General features: G+C 42.8%; 1 protein-coding gene across 1 annotated transcript in view; it reads right to left on the bottom strand.

Moving 5' to 3' along the window:
- The window catches only part of TULP4 (tubby like protein 4), a 107,401-nt gene that overhangs the window by 12,794 nt on the left and 78,416 nt on the right, over nt 1-16,191 (bottom strand). Inside the window, exons 4-8 of the mRNA XM_015406797.1 lie at nt 7,672-7,852; nt 4,192-4,326; nt 2,746-2,912; nt 2,076-2,300; nt 1,334-1,568 (exon numbers count right to left, since the gene is read on the bottom strand). Coding sequence (XP_015262283.1) covers nt 1,334-1,568; nt 2,076-2,300; nt 2,746-2,912; nt 4,192-4,326; nt 7,672-7,852 — 943 coding nt within the window. The remainder of the gene's footprint in view (nt 1-1,333; nt 1,569-2,075; nt 2,301-2,745; nt 2,913-4,191; nt 4,327-7,671; nt 7,853-16,191) is intronic.

Raw genomic sequence — 16,191 nt, forward strand, 5'->3', positions numbered from 1 at the left:
ACAGTTCCGCAGGGCCTGTAAAACAGAGCTCTTCCACCAGGCTTTCGATTAGGAGCCACCACTGTCAAATGAGCCACCGGAACATCTCATGGTCCTGTGATATTGCCTTCCACTATGGGAGCATATACTGAATGCCACCATCATCTGTACTGTCCTTACTAGCACTTTTATGATGGTATGTAGGTTGCTTTTGTGTATTTTATTGTATTTATTGTTTTGTTACATTTTAATGTCTTTTTGCTGCCTTGAGCCAGTTTGCCCAGCAAGGTGGGATACAAATTGAAAATAATAATAAAAAATAATAAAATAATAATAATTGTATGTGGTATTAAATTGGGACCACTGAAGAAGGCCTTTGTGGCAGAACTATGTCTGGTCCAATTTCATTCATTTATTGTTTCCAATCAGTGGCACCAATATTATACTGCATTGTTTGTAATGCGTACTGCACAGTGTGTGACCTGTTCGGCCTAAAGACCTATTTTGTTTTTAATGAACTATTTAAGTGCTTCTGTGCTCAGAATAAGTCAGTGGATAGGGGTTCAGAGAATTTAGACCTGGTACTTATAAAAATGGGAAGATCCACATAGGCATCCATAGCAGTGCTATTTTTCCTCCTATTGACCATGTTAAACTGGAATTAAAGTAGCAGGCATTTGCCAGTTTCTCCCACAGAGTTGTTTTGTGCCACAGGAATTATTTTGGAATGCACCCACATGACCTTAAAAGGTTAACTGCAATACAGATTTCTTCATGTGGTGTGTATGTGGTATTAAATTAAGACCACTGAAGAAGGCCTTTGTGGCTGAAATGCATCTGGTTCGATTTCATTAGTTTAGTTTCCAGTCAGTAGCACCAATATTATACTGCATTGTTTGTAATGTGTATTGCACAGTGTGTGACCTGTATGGGCCAAATACCTATTTTGTTTTTAATGACTTATTTAAGTGCACTGTATCATTAAAGAACTATTTTGTGTAATCCTTTTTATATATGCTTGTACCCTCAACCTTTTAGGGATCCAATTCCAGTTTTAGGTTGGTTTTTGCCCCTTCTTTTGTGCTGCTGAGCACAGGAGCTCCAGTGTGCACATGGAACTCCCAGATCTAGGATCCCTTCCACTTTTATTTCAATACGGAGCTGACCTATGGGTATTCTTCAGACATGAAGATTGGCTTCCTATAGTAAAATCTACAAGATTTGACAAGAGATCCATATTGAGATACCAACATACTGTCTATGAATCTCTAAATCAGAGCACCCAGGTCTGGAACTGGGCATCTTCAAATAGGCATCTTGAATGAATGTCAGCTGTCCCCTGAAAGCTTTGTACCTGTTTTTCCATCTGTCTTAGGATCCATGATGACAAACTCAGGCCGTAGTTTGCTAATTCGGCGTCCTTTCAAAATAGGCACCAACCCCCCCAAGTACTCCAAATACAGCGTATAGCAAGGCCCTCCGACCTCGGGATCATCTTCTGTCCTCTTCATTGTGCAGTGAAGCCTTTCATTACCGGATGTTGGGTAGCTAACAAAATCTCTCATGTTATTGGGGTCTGGAATAGGAGGCTGCATTAAATATAGGAGGAAATAATGAGAGTTATTTAAGCTGTTCTTCCTCCATGAAAAGCAGTCCAATGTCACTCTGAATCTTGTACACATTTAAAAAAACAAACCCTACTGTTTAAGTTACATCAGTTCTGTTTCAAACAGCACATTGCTGTACACTTTTTATGATAATGATAATTTTTCAGGACTGCAGCAGTAAATTTCAGGACTGCAGCAGGACTTCAGTAAACAACTCAATTCATACTGACATTAGTCTCAGCGTCTATTTGGTAGGTCTGGAGGACTCTGCACCCCTGTATAGATTGATGCTTGCCCCCATATTTGCCTATTGCCTGATTTAAGCTCATAACTCCCCATATTAAATAAAGATTCGAGGCAATTTGGCTAACACCAGTATCTAGGGAAATGATGTCAAAGGACCTGGAAACTGCTTTATACATTTAAGATAAATTTCATTGGTATTAAACAGTCACTTTACCATTTGTTAACTTGAAACACATCTTTTACCTTGATTGTTGGTGTAAAGGCAGTGGTGAGGTATGAGCAGAGTCGGGGAGGCAGGGTCAGTTTACTTATATCTTTGTCATCCCGCAAGGAGCTAGCAATGGTTTGCTGGCACAGGAGCTGTAAGCTGGAAACTCTGTGCTCCACTCTGACGACGTATAGTGCAGGACCAGAAGCCATGAGCAGACGCGAGTCCCTGTGGCCCCAGCAGATTGAGATTATGGGACGCTGTGGGAGAGAAACATGGTACAGTGTATGATCAAAGATGTTTTCCTCTCAGTCAGTCATGTAGCAAGGACCTTTCCTATAGTGCTGAAATCACTGGTTGAATGACTATACTCTACACATCCTTTCTCAAGGATAAGAGGTACAGTCCTCCTAGAATGCCACTTCAGACTATACAACTGGATTGGAATGATATATTTCCCCTTCATAATTTTGCTAGTACTCTTCACTTTTCACTAAACATTCACATCACTAATAATAAGGAATTAGAATCAATTTGCTGACAGCAGAGCTGCAAAGAAAATAATATACATTACAACAAACTTATGATGGCCTGATACACTGTGCAAGCCTCTCATTGGATACACTGGAGTATCTGAGCAACTCTTTTTCATTTTGGAGGGTATTTTTCTGCAAGGCTATGACCGCTCTTTAAAATAAACTGTACCTGCACAGGTGTCTCCAGGGTGTAGATATGTTCTCCATGAACATTGTAGAACTTGACCAGTGCACTTTTCAGAAAGGAAGCACCGCTAAGTTCAGCTAGTTGGCTTAGTTTTTCCATGCCTGCCACAGCCAGCAAGTCTCCCTGTGTGCACCATTGGGCCACTACATCTGAAACCACAAAGAAAAACTTTACTGCCACCAACGGAAAACCTCCCTTTTTCAGGCCTCACCCACATAGCACTGCTCTAGGTAAACATTCATCAGGAAGGACAATCGTTCTGTCTCCTAAGTCAATGAGTGTTTTGTGTGAGTGCAAAATGCTTTATGCTGAGTGCTTCTGTTTTGCGTCAGTGTTTTGAGGGTAAACACAATACTCCTGTGCTGTAAGATATCTAACCTGAGAAAAGATTCTTGCTTATCATTTTGGGCAAGAAGCTGGTTACATCTGACAACCTCAAACTATTCCCAGTACAGAAGCAAAATTTGAATGAAATTTGCTGGATCATTCAGCTCGTTATTTTGAGAAACGTTCTCTTTTAATTAAAAAACAACTGACAGTGCCACCCTGTGTAGAGTTTACCATCATCTAAAGCCCATTGATTTCAATGGACGTACACTGGAGAATCTCTGCACATGATAGCACTATTAGTGCTTGACTTTACAGAACCACAAACAGAATGAGTCCATAGGAAGGATTTTTGCCACTATTCCCCTCTTACAGCAGTACCCTGGGCCCCTGCTCTGCCCCCCCATGTTAGAAGACCTTTGGAAACAGTGCAGGTGTAGTCATCACATGACGGTTTTCGAGCATGCATGTGCCATTCAACCTTTATTTTTTATTTCTTTATTTATTTTGCGATTTCTATCCCGCCCTACCCAATGGCTCAGGGCGGCTTAACAAATAAATAAGTGTGCTGTTATTGGCAAGGCCACTGCGTAAAATGTTGCTCTTACTGATTAAAACTGACCCCACTGAGCAACTAACTGAAGCTTTAGTTGGTCAATCTATTGATTAATACAATTTATACTTGCAGCCATACTGTAACTGTTGAAAACAAATCTTCAAGCTAAAATAAGTTTAGAACCTGTCATTCCTCTGGCTTCAGTTTATTTAGAGCTTCATAAAGCCCTTGCAAGGCAGAACAAATGAGGCGAAATTAAGTTATCCATTATATAAAATAGGAGAATGTTTTGGGGAAATGATTAGAGATTGTCATTTGTCAATGTACATATAAGACTAGCTGCTACCAGTATATTTCAAAAGAACACCACAGCTGAGAATTTGCGTTTTTGTACCAGTAGGTGTCACTGCTGCTAATGGAAATCCTTGTAGAAGGTACTCTGAGCTTCAAGAGGCAGGTGCTGAAATATTCATGTCAAGGTAGTCAAAATGTAAAGAGAAGGAACACCCAGTAGAGGCAGACAGGAAGACGATCCCCTTTCCTACCTTTCAACCCTGAGCGGATGATGGTAGGAGACAAGTCGTCGTAGTTGTTCATTAAGCTAATATCCCCTGACGTGAAGCTGACAGTGAGTAGCGGTTTGGTGTTCTGCACTAGGACTGGATATGCAGCTGGGCCATCTGCAAGGGGGCAAAAGGGGCTTAGTGCAAAAAAAGAAAAAATTAACAGCCATCACTTGCAAACTACTGTGAACAACTGAGATAGTGAGAAAATGGTACCATGCCTTGCTGTTTTAGTCTCATGAGGTCCATCTTCCTCCCACCACAAGTGGAATGGACTTCAATGTTATGAGAATGTCTCAGTCCTACTAATGAGTCCCTTATGATGCTATAAAATCCAATTCCATTCACAAGAGACTTAATCCAGACAGCCTCTTACATGTTCTCAAGGGGGTGTCTCACTTTCTTTTTTAGCCTTGCCACTCAAGATTCAGAGTTTGCCACTTTTTTTACAAGCCATAGCAATTTAAAAAGAGACTTCCTTTTTATGTAGTTCTCTCAAGATAACTGCCACTCTTTACAAGATTGCTCCCCTGCTGGTATCAGTAGGTATGAAGATTTTTGTCCACGATTCAGCTTCCTGATTTTTTTTTACACTGGCAAAGGCCAGACCTCCCAAGAGGCCTGGGTCTTGCTCGTGTGGTTTATATACCTGCCAGGAAGCAGAAGCACATAGGCAGAGAATTCTTCTTTGATACAGTGCAGAGCAACTGCAGAGACAGCCATTCTGACTTGAACCAGCATAAGAGAAATCAAAAAGGCAGCAGCAACCATACTGGGTAAGGAACCTGTAAAGGCCTTTGTGGTAAAAGTCTGGCACGCTTGTAACACCACTGTGGATATCTAACTTCTAAACCAGGAATGGTCCACTGGTGGCTCATGGGCTGGATCTGGACCCTGGAGCACCTTCATGCTTTACATCAAGGTATGGTACAAAATTTGCTTTCACTTTCACTTGTAAGGCAAAAGACAAACTGTGCTCATTGCCCAAAGAAGGAGCTGCAGCAGCATCTCATTCACATTCTGGAAAAGTAAAGGAGCACTGCCTCTTTCTCTTCAGAGAGCTATTGCAGGAAACATATTCATTCCTCAGTCCCCAAATGGATGACATCACTAGCTCCTAGCATACCTTTGAAGGCAGGGGTCGTTTCGTAGAAAAAGAGCTAGGGGAACTCATTAGCATAACTCATTAGCATATACCACACCCCCTGACATCACCGGAAGTGTGTCATAAGGCCACACCCCCTGACATCACCGGAAGTGTGTCATAAGGCCACACACCCCGCCCCCAACGGTCCCGGCCGCCGCCGGTGGCCTTGCAGCTCCACTGCCGAGCCCCATGAGGGGCCCGGCGGTGGACCTGCAAGGCCAGCGGGAGTGCAAGGAAGCCCCGCGAAGGCCCTCCCTGGCCCCAGGCAGGCAGGGGTGGGGAGAAGCAGGGAGGAAGCAACTTACCCTCCCTCTTCTCCTGCCTCCTCCTGGCTGAATGAGGGCCAGAAGCGAGGCGGCCGGAAACAGGGGGTGGGTTTCGTCATGTGCCCCACCCCCCATACCTCACCTGGGGGAACTGTGATCCCCCGTGATCCCCCCCGAAATTACCTCTGTTTGAAGGCCTTCCTGCTATGTGATTAGGTGTGCCAACTGCCCAGAGGAAAAAATGCCCTGCCCCTTTAATAGAGATTTAATGGAATGCTTTTTCCCAAGTGATATTGACCTCCATGTCATGAAAAGCTTCATCTGCCTATTTCCACACATCAAGCCTCTGTTCAAGAGACAGGACATTTTTCTCCAGGTCATTTTCTTCATATGGCAACCCCATACTGTGATACTAGCTTTAAGATAGGGCCGGTCTACTGTTTTGGCATATGGAACATGTAGTGGCCCCCGGAACAAAGAAGTTGGTGATTCCTGTCCTAAGCCATTACTCCACAGTGATGCCGAACTTAGTGCGGACACCTGATCGGCATAGCTCGCTGCAGCCCAGAACTCCTGAGCTCACGCAATCAGCCGGCCTCAGCCTCCCCGGCAGCCGGGATTACAGGGCCTTGATTCTATGAGATTCGCCTTCGACGTTAACATCAACTCTCTTCATATTTAATATTTATTTTCCCACAGCAGCCTCCGTGGCATTTGCTATTTCACTCTCAGTTTCTATCTAATTGGTTTTGTCCGAAGGTGCTGCAGTCCCAAGATAAAGAAGCTCTCAAGTCACCAGCTAAGTGTAGCCTGGCTGTACAGGACGCAGTGGCTTAGGAGCTAAATCAACAGAGCCATTTGAGCACCAAGACAATTAAAAATGAGGGAAACGGTGCGGTAGAAGATAATTTTTAAAACCCCAGGCCACATAAATTGTATGGATGGATTTTACCGATGACTACAATTCAGTCAACTCCCTCCTACTCATCTGTGTGACTCAAAGGTGTGTCTCTTCCAAAAGGTTTTGAAGGAACAGGTAATACTTCATATGAACAAGTCATATTAGAATCATTAGAAGCAGTCTTCTAACAAACTCACCCACTCCTGCTGACTGACTCAGCATCATTTACAGATTTGACCACTTTAGTCATCTACTGACTACATCAGATTGTGCAATTTTCCTTCACAGAACTGTGAATCAATCTCACAACAAAAGCAAAAGCAAAACTCTCACAAATCAGGGCATTTTTATGAAGGAAAATGATAACCTTTCTAGTAGCCCTTTTAGGAACTCATCTGGGCATGTTATGAACACTTGTGATTTTCTACTCCCAGAGCTAAAGTCATACATTTGTTCTTGCAGATAAGTGTCCTGAACCAGCAACAGATTTAAACAACCAGCAAACAAATGTAATAGGGGGTGGGGGCTTTGACTTTGCTGCACAACAGACAGGCAGCTGCTGGAAAATGCCCAGTTAAGCAAACTATGCTCAAATGCAGAAGTATATGGAAAAACAATTTGGGAAATGCAGCAGCCATAGCAATGTGAAAATTGCCTGGAGATTACATGTCCTGAATATGCAATGGCCATGTTTTGAGAACATGAAAATATCTGCAAAAAGTCAAAATGGGGACGTGTCACACATTTCTCCACTCATCTTTTGTGAGGAATCATTTTCTTCTATCCTCTGTTTCAGAATCACAATCTTAAAATTACACAATGGTGGTATGTGTGTTTGTCCACCATACTCTTCTCCCGTCCCCTCACTTGTCCAAGGAGATCTAAGAAACTGAAAACATCTCTGTATGAAGATGAAGAAGCTCATTATGAGAGTAGAATACCGTAAGAAACCTGGTGATATGTGTTCAAGCAATGTATTGCTGAGCACCTGCAAGCTGACCTTAGGAACTTTCTTAAATAAAAACCAAATGTGAAAAATGTGCTTTCTTCAGCACCTATTTCTGAAATGGTACAGCTGAAACTTAAGTTTACCACCAAAGGAAGTAGGCAGTAGTCTCTTAATGAGCACTACATTGAGGCAAAATAACCTTGTGGTGGAGAATAATCATCTGAATCAGTGTCACTTTCACTGCTGTCTTCCACCAAGAAGCTTGGGTAGTTCCAAGACATGCTAACGATGCCATCAGATTCGTGGAGGAGAACATGTGCCAGCATTCGTCCATGGCAATCCATGACAATAACCTGACCATCAGCAGTGCCAAAAAGGACCTGGAAAAATGAGATAATGATGCAGTTAGCAAGAATGTGAAATTTTAAAAATAATTTTAAAAGATGCAGAATAGACAGCACTGACATAAATCAGGAAATCTTCTGTCAATTAGATGCTAAAATGTCCATATTCACAACGAATGCCAGACTATACAGAGCATCTTGCTCTCTTAAGATCTTCAGAGTAGTTTGTGTAGGCTGTTTCTTCCACTCGGCAGATCTGGACTCCTTGGTGGTGGTCCCAATACTCTGGAATGGCCTTCTCAAAAAGGCCCATAAAGTCCCCTCCTTACTGTCCCTCAGGAAACAATGCAAGGCAGCGCTCTTTAGAAAAGACAAGTGGGAACCCACAAGGACTTGAGGGAGGCATCTAATTTCCCCCTCTCCCACTATTTCCTCTTTCCTTTTCCTGAAAGATCCCATACCCTCTCTCCTTTTACTGCTTCCTTCTCTACTAGGGTTGCCAACCTCCAGGTGGGGCTTGGAGATCTCCTGGAATCACAACGGATCTCCCAACGACATAGATCGTTTCCCCTTAGGGTTGCCAGCTCCAGGTTGGGAAATTCCTGGATATTTGGGAGAGAAGCCTTGGGAGGATGAGGTCTGGGGAGGCAAGTGATCACAACAGGGATTAATTCCACAGAGTCCACCCTTCAAAGCACTCATTTTCTCTAGGCGAATTGATCTCTGTTATCTGGAAAGCAGAAGTAATTCTGGGTGATGTCCAGTTCCCACCTAGAGGTTGGCAACACTAGTTGCTTTAAAGAGTGGAGTCTATACATTATACACCTCTGAGGTGCCCTGACCTGGATAGCCCCAGCTAGCTCAATCTCATCAGATCTCAGGAGCTAAGCAGGGTCGGCCCTGGCTAGTATTTGGAAGGGCAACCTCCATGGAATATCGAGGCATGATGTAGAGGCAGGAAATGGCAAACCACCTATGAACGGTCTCTTATCTAAAAAAGTCTAGCTCACCACCTAGTGCTACATAACACTAAAAAGAACTAGAACGTCTGCCTGCCAGACAATCTTAGGATCTCCTGGCTATACTGCATACACTGCCATATGAAGTCCCTCCCCTCCTCAAATCCTATCCTCCCCAGGCTCTACCCCCTGAAAGTCCAGGGATTTCCTAACTTCTTGTTGGCAATCCTCTTTCCCACTCAACATCCATCCTACCTTTATCTGCCCCTGCCTTAAGCTTTCCCTCCCCCTCCAGCAGCATCTCCCTAGGAAAACTGGGGCCCAGTTCTGTGGTGCTGGCACTTGGGCTAAACCCACTTGCATGGTAGGAAACCCATAAGGACTTGTAGGGGAGCACATCACTTTCCCCTGTATCCCCCTCCCCACACTATTTCCTCTTTCCTCCCCCATTCTCTCCTTCTCAGCCATTCACCAACCTACCTTTCATCTGCCTCCCACCTACTCCCCCTGGCAACCCTCATAATATCTCTCACTTCCCTCCCCCATTCTCTCCTTCTCAGCCATTCACCAACCTACCTTTCATCTGCCTCCCACCTTCAGCTATGTTATTTATTAACTTCATTGATACCCCACTTTTCTTCACAGTGGGGACCAAAGCAGTTTGCATTATTCTCCTCTACTTTTTATCTGCACAACTCTGTGAAGTAATCACCCAGTGAACTTCCACAAGATAAGAATTTGAACCTGTGTCTGAAATTCTAACCACTGCATCACACTAGCTTTCATAGAGAGGCTGCTGTTGAACAGTAGTAAGCAGCCAGGCCTAGTTGAGTCATGCAAGATGGGTTGTCACTCAGAGGCTGCTGCCAGGCCTAGGGTTGCCAACCTCTCAGTGGGACCTGGAGATCTCCCAGAATTACAGCTGAACTCCAGCCAACACAGAGCTGTCTCCCTGGAGAAAATGGCTGCTTTGGAGGGTAGACTATATGACATTATATTCGGCTGAGGCCTCTCTTGGCCCCAAACCCTGCCCTCCTCAGACTCCACCACAAAATCTCCAAAAATATCCCAACCTGGAGCTGGCAACCATAGCCAGGCCTAGCCCCAATGAGTCCTCCCTCAAAGACCAAAATAGGCCTAGAAAAGCAGTAAAGGGCAGGCCCTCTCCCCTGCGTTTTAATGATAGGACCAAGCCTTGGAATACTGTGGTTGCCTAGCAACAACCACTGAGGGAATCCATTGCTTAAAGCTACAGACACTCCTATTATCATTTGGGTTTTTAAAAAAATCATACCCAATTTTTCAGGTGTGTAGAAAGATCCATCTTGCCCATTCATAGCTCTAATCACCAGATTCATGTGTCCTCAGACTTACCCTCGGCTAGTAATATATAGATTCTGGCGGTTTGAGACGCTGGCTATGTTTGCTCTAAGTATGGTGCTGCGTTTTTTCTGCTAATTATTACGGCTGGTTTTATTGCAAGGGTTACAGTGTGAGTCTGTAGGCAATGTTTTTAAGTATGTTGATTATTTATATAGTTCATTTATACACTACTTTTCTCCCCAATGGGGATCCAAAGTGGCTTACAGCATTCTCCATTTTATCCTTACAACACCCCTGTGAGTTAGGTTAATCTGCAAGTGTGTGACTTGCTGGAGGTCACCCAGCAAGCTTCCACAGTAGAGTCATCTCATGTGAATGAATGAATAAATAAATAAGACAAACCATGCAGACATGGCAAGGGACCACCAGGGTCATCTAGTCCAACTCCCTGCACAATGCAGGAAATTCACAACTACCTCCTCCCCACAACCCCAGTGACCCCTGCTCCATGCCCAGAAGATGGCAAACAAACAAACAAAACCCGCCAGGATCCCTGGACAAACTGTCCTGGAAAAAATTGCTTCCTGACCCCAAAGTGGGGATTGGTATTTTCCTGGGCATGTAAGAAAGGTCCACAAGAACTAAGCACTGATGCCACCCTGCCTGCCCTCCCTCTCATGATCTTATCTCAAACAGATAGTAAACTGACTGCAAAACTTTTAGCTCAATGGACACGAGATAATCAGCAAATTACAGAAAGAATTATGAGGAGGAGGATATGCTTGACCATCAAAGAGTAACCAACAATCTAAGGGCAAGCAGATGCATGTCCCCGAGGCAAAGCTCGCAACAGTCAATGTGAATCAGTCAGCTGGAATGACAACCATGTAGCCCAGGTAGGAAAACAATGTTACAAGTTCAACAACAGTAAATAATGAAAGTTTCCACCCACAATATAAAACACAAAAGAGCTGAAGCAAGGCTATTATGTTGTTTAAAATAGCAGTTAGCAGACAACCAAGGGGCACCATCAGGGATAAAAGAGACTGTTAACTGAAGATATCTCCCCCTTGAGCATGTTCTGTTCCCTGATGTATTGGACAAGCTATAGCTTTCACATTTGGTTGGGTTTTAGAAGACATGCAACAAATCCAGTCGATGGTATTAACAATCTCACTCCAAACAGTAAACCTCTCCTTTGATCTCACTGTGCACGCACACAGGCACACTTCTACTGCAGTTCCACAGAAATGAATGGGCTTTCTTTCACATGAACATGTTTAGGATTGCATCACTGGTGTTCATTTACATTGTCAGTCTGAAACCTGAATATATTCAAGAGGTTTTCACAGCCTACTTAAGGAAATGAAAGTGACAGCCATAGGCCATGCCAGAGGGGATGGGGGCAAATGCCTTCTGACAAAAAGTTTGCCTCCAGCTGCCCCTTCACTGCTGGACCCTAAGCTTCCTTGAGGAAGGCACATTTTTCACATAACTTTTCTGTATTTGTAGATATTTTTATAAACATACATGTAAGAGTAGCTCCCTATGGGCACCTTTCTATTTGTGGGAGACAGACCCAGGCTGTAGAAGAGAACTTTAGATTTGGAAGGCAACAGATGAGCTCCTTCCAAAGCCACTGTCATTCAGACCTCCTTGTAGTTTCCTCTCCTCATTTTGTGGGGAGGATCTGTAGCACTGTATCCCCAGAATTTATCTTTGGGTGTCATCCCTTTTTGGGAGACTGCGTTTTTCCAGTCAAACAAGAGTGATCTATTGGTGAAACTGTTCACCCAGCCTGTAAAGCAAGTGTTTAGGGCAGGGGGGGAGTGGGGGGTAGCAGAAACATTCAAGTGTGTATTTTTATAGGCTGATTGATGTTTGCCTGGATTATTGGAAGATTTAGAGAAATTATCTATTGCATTTGATGTGTTGATTTTTTTAATTAGGATTTTTAGTTTTAGCTGCCTTGAGTAATTTTGGGGAATGCACAGTAAAATAAATACAGGTATTGCCTATGAGACAGGAATTTTGGTCCTAAGAACGTGTTGCCAAGTGTGCTTTGAATGTATTATTTGTGCTATGCTGATGCTTGCATGTCTGTAAATGTCTCTGCATTTGTGTATGTGGGATTGGGAAACGCTGTGTGCCTTGGGTTTGCTTGCTTCGCCTCCATGCTTGCACCTGGAAGCTGCAATGTGCAGGGCCTGCTATGAGTATGCTAATGGACACACGCATACTCACACCTTCCCAGCCTGCTTTGGGACAAAGAAGACATTCGCCATTAAGCTCAGCCTCATGAAGTCCTGGGAACTACAACTCTCCCACCATTGGAGATCTTCTGCATAACATGTAACCCCTCGTATCTGGTTTGGAATCACAAAGGACAACATCCTGTTATTGCCTTCTTGGACCAGGCCAGCATCTGGAAGTCAAAGGTTACTATGGCAATGTAACTTTGACACCTTGCCACATGGCTCCCATTGAAGTGTAGGGTAGAATTTGAATATCGCCCCACTCCCCTCTAGGTAGATAGGTATAGAGAAGGGGACGGATCGTAGTGTAGATTGGCCTTATGCCAACCCCCAAAGCTAGGTTTTATAAGGCTAAGCACAGCCTTTGTTTAGTTGTTGGTTAACCATCCCCCTTACTATTCTCACCCTTGCAACTTAAGTCTACTGCAGGTGATTCTTACCGCGTTCTCTCGGGTCGCTACCAAAAGAACTCACACGTGTTTGGCTGGACCATTCAGTGTGTTTTTAGAGTCCCGAAAGATAGTACTTTTGTTCCTGTACCTTCTGCTGAGAAGAAATTACTTCTCGCCTGGAATTCAGATAAGTATCAATGCTACCCTTCTGTGTGTACCTTAATTGTTAGTCTGAAGTTATTTTTTTTATTACTGATTGTTTTCTGTATCTACTGTGAACTAAAAGGAACTTGAGTGTATGTGTGAGAGCATCTGTTTTGTGTGCTTGAGATCAACAATATTTAGTAAAGACAACAGTTATTCATTAAACATCAGTGTGTTGTCTTGCTTCTTGGGAAATAGGAGAGTCCGTTCTGATTCCGCCCTCTGGATACACGGGTAAAACGAACTCACAGCCCACTGTCGTATATAAGGCAGAGTTGGGCCACAGGAATAATTCTCACTAGGAGGATTTCCGGTATCAAACGTGATGGGGGATCAGGGAATTTGTGGCATAAGAGTGCTTCTGACATGGTCTGAGTGTTAAATGCGTGTTCATTTTTAATAGGGAATGAGAGATGTGCAAATTTCAGTCAAGGAATTTTACTTTGCATTGTGGGTTTTGCAATTCATGAGCAGTTTGCCATATTCATGTTTTTCTTGTAAGAGTAAAGATGGCATGGTGTTAAAAAAGGACAAAGTATCAGAAAGGCACAGATGGTTTGGCCCTCCTGTTTATTCTCATAACATGTTTTGGTAAGACTGTACATATCACAAGAACTGGGAGCTGTCATAACAAAGTGATTAGGCACTTCAGCTATGGGTCAGAAGTCCCTTCTAATCTCAAGCCTCAAATCCCATCAAAATACCTATCCCAAAATGTTATGTTACTGAACTAAAGAAAGTCAATGAAATGTATCCAAAAACTGATGCTGATTTTAAAGTATTTCCTCCTATGTTGACTGAGAACTTCAGAGATCTACTCAAAAGCTGCGGTGTTTTGAAAGTGTTAACACGGTGGTTTTTAACCTTTAATCTGCTGCGTCCAAATAAATATACAACATTAATCAAATGCCCTCTATGTTTGCCAGTTCAAGTTGCAAACCACGGCAACTTGAACTGGCTGACAAAATAAACCCTGACCCACAGGTAAGAGGTGTTTAAAAAAAAAAGACAACAACACAGCTATAGAACTTTCCCTCGAAATAATACCTATTTATGAAATTGACTGCAAAATGACCACCCCAAAAAGAATGCCTTACATTTCTTATGGAAGGCAGACAGCGCACTGGCCCTCCCCAAACTCACAAGGAGGGCCTTCTATAATGCTGCCATTGAAAAAGGGAGGGTCTGGCCAAGCAGATACTTCAAAAGGTCTCAACCAGGAGGAGGTCCTGGGAGAATGTGAGGTGGTACAAGCTTATAACAAGTTTTTTTTTTAAAGAACATAAAAACAACATGCCAGACAAGACTCTTTTATTTCTACATACATGTATATGATATACATATATGTATATGATACACAGATAGTGGGCATATGTTCAGTGCCTGATGGCTGCCAGGCAATTCCTTAATTTTAGGTTTGATTTCTATTTGCTGTGTGCCATTTTTTAAGGACATGGAGGAGAAATCTACAATCTGCGCTTTCATCGTCAGGGTACAGTGAGCAATATGAAACTTCCTTCACTGGCTGTCACTTGCCATTGCAAGCAGGGAGCAGCATCTGCCCAAAATCACAAAAGGATCCTATTTACAACCCAAAGTTCTGATTTAGTTATTTAATTCATTTATACCCTGCCTTTCTCCTCAATGGGGGCCCAAACCAGCTTACATCATTCTCCTCTCCTGTTAAGAATCATTCAGTTAGTGTTTTCAAACCCACAATTCTTTCATGGTTCAGAAAAACCCTGCATTAGCAAGCTACTACAGCTGGATCTGAAGCAGAACACAGGCTAGTTCCAAAATTTCTAGAGTAGAATAACAGAGAAAAGCAATTAAAGTTGCCACAATTAACCAGATGTTTTAGCATGCTTAAGAATGGAAAGCTGGCTGGGGGGGGTAACCTCACCCCCAAACAGCCACATCCAAGCGTGATGTCCTCAACGCAGTGACATCACCCAGAAGTGACATAATCACATTGGGGCATCGTACACAACACTCTATTTTGAGGGCAAACTCTATGGTAAATTTGGCTTAAAACCATGGAGTTCTGCCCTTAAACGTCACGTGATGTCACTGACGTGATGACATCACTTACGGGTGATGTCATACTGTTGGTGATATCCTGGAACACCCCCCCAAATCCCCCCGCTGGTGCAGCAAGGGGACCTGGCAACCCTAAATATTATAATTCATCTGCACATAAGCTTTGTCTCAATTAACTTGCCTTCAGAGAAGGAGTTTTAGGGTGGGAGATGATAGTGAACTGTTTCTCTTTTAGAAATCTAACATATGGGACAAAATCCCCGCCCCCATGTACTTTGCCCTTTCTGTGCCCTCCCAATATTTTTTTTCTGGTGCTATCATTATTCCTCAGTTGTTTGTCTGTTAAAGAAGAGGGTCTGACTTCTGAGAAGTTCTTAATATCTTGCGGACAACTGCATCTTCTAGAACAGTGGTTTTCAAATTATGAGACAAGACATGCCCTAAGGAGAATGCCCAAGTTGCTATGGAAAATGTGAAGGACCCATTTGATAAAAAATCAGATAAGACTTATTCTTAATCAAACTTTGTGGGAAATGGCATGCTAAGGAGAGAGACAATAAGCAGCACCCCATCTGTTTCTCAGAGGTACAATGCAAAGTGCTGTTTGCTTTTCTTTATCCTTGGCCATTTGTTAATGCACAGAAATAATTTCAGAGTTGCCCCTTGTCTTTAGACATGTCCATAAGGCAAAAAGCATATAGGTTACACAGTCAAACATTTTAGATTTTTTTTTTAGGTATTATATATGTTCTCTTTAACTGCAACAATGTGCCTTCATCGTTTCAAAAACTAATTAGTATTTTATTATCTTATTTTTAAAAACCTAAAATCAATGTGTTCTGACACATTCCAAGAGCCTGTGTGATGTAATAGTTAGAGTGTTTAAATTCACACTATGCCATGAATCCTTAAAGAATTACATTGATCTAAACCCACTGCATTCAATAGATTTATAAGGAGTAACTCTGTTTAGGATTGCACTGGAGATGACTTTGTGTAGGTCATTTTCTCTTAGGCTAACCTATATGAGAGGACAGGTTTTATTCCTAGGTATCATAAAGACTCTAATTGCAAATGGATGTGGTTTTAATTCCAAATGGATGTGGTTTTATTGCTACAGAATAAAATGGATGAGAAGAAAACCAGGTACACCATGCAAAGTTCCTCAAATGAATGTTGGCTAAAATGTGGTAAGGTGGCTT

This window comes from Gekko japonicus, unplaced genomic scaffold (genome assembly GCF_001447785.1).
Source record: "Gekko japonicus isolate JY-2015 unplaced genomic scaffold, Gekko_japonicus_V1.1 scaffold655, whole genome shotgun sequence".
In the NCBI taxonomy this organism is placed as follows: domain Eukaryota; kingdom Metazoa; phylum Chordata; class Lepidosauria; order Squamata; family Gekkonidae; genus Gekko; species Gekko japonicus.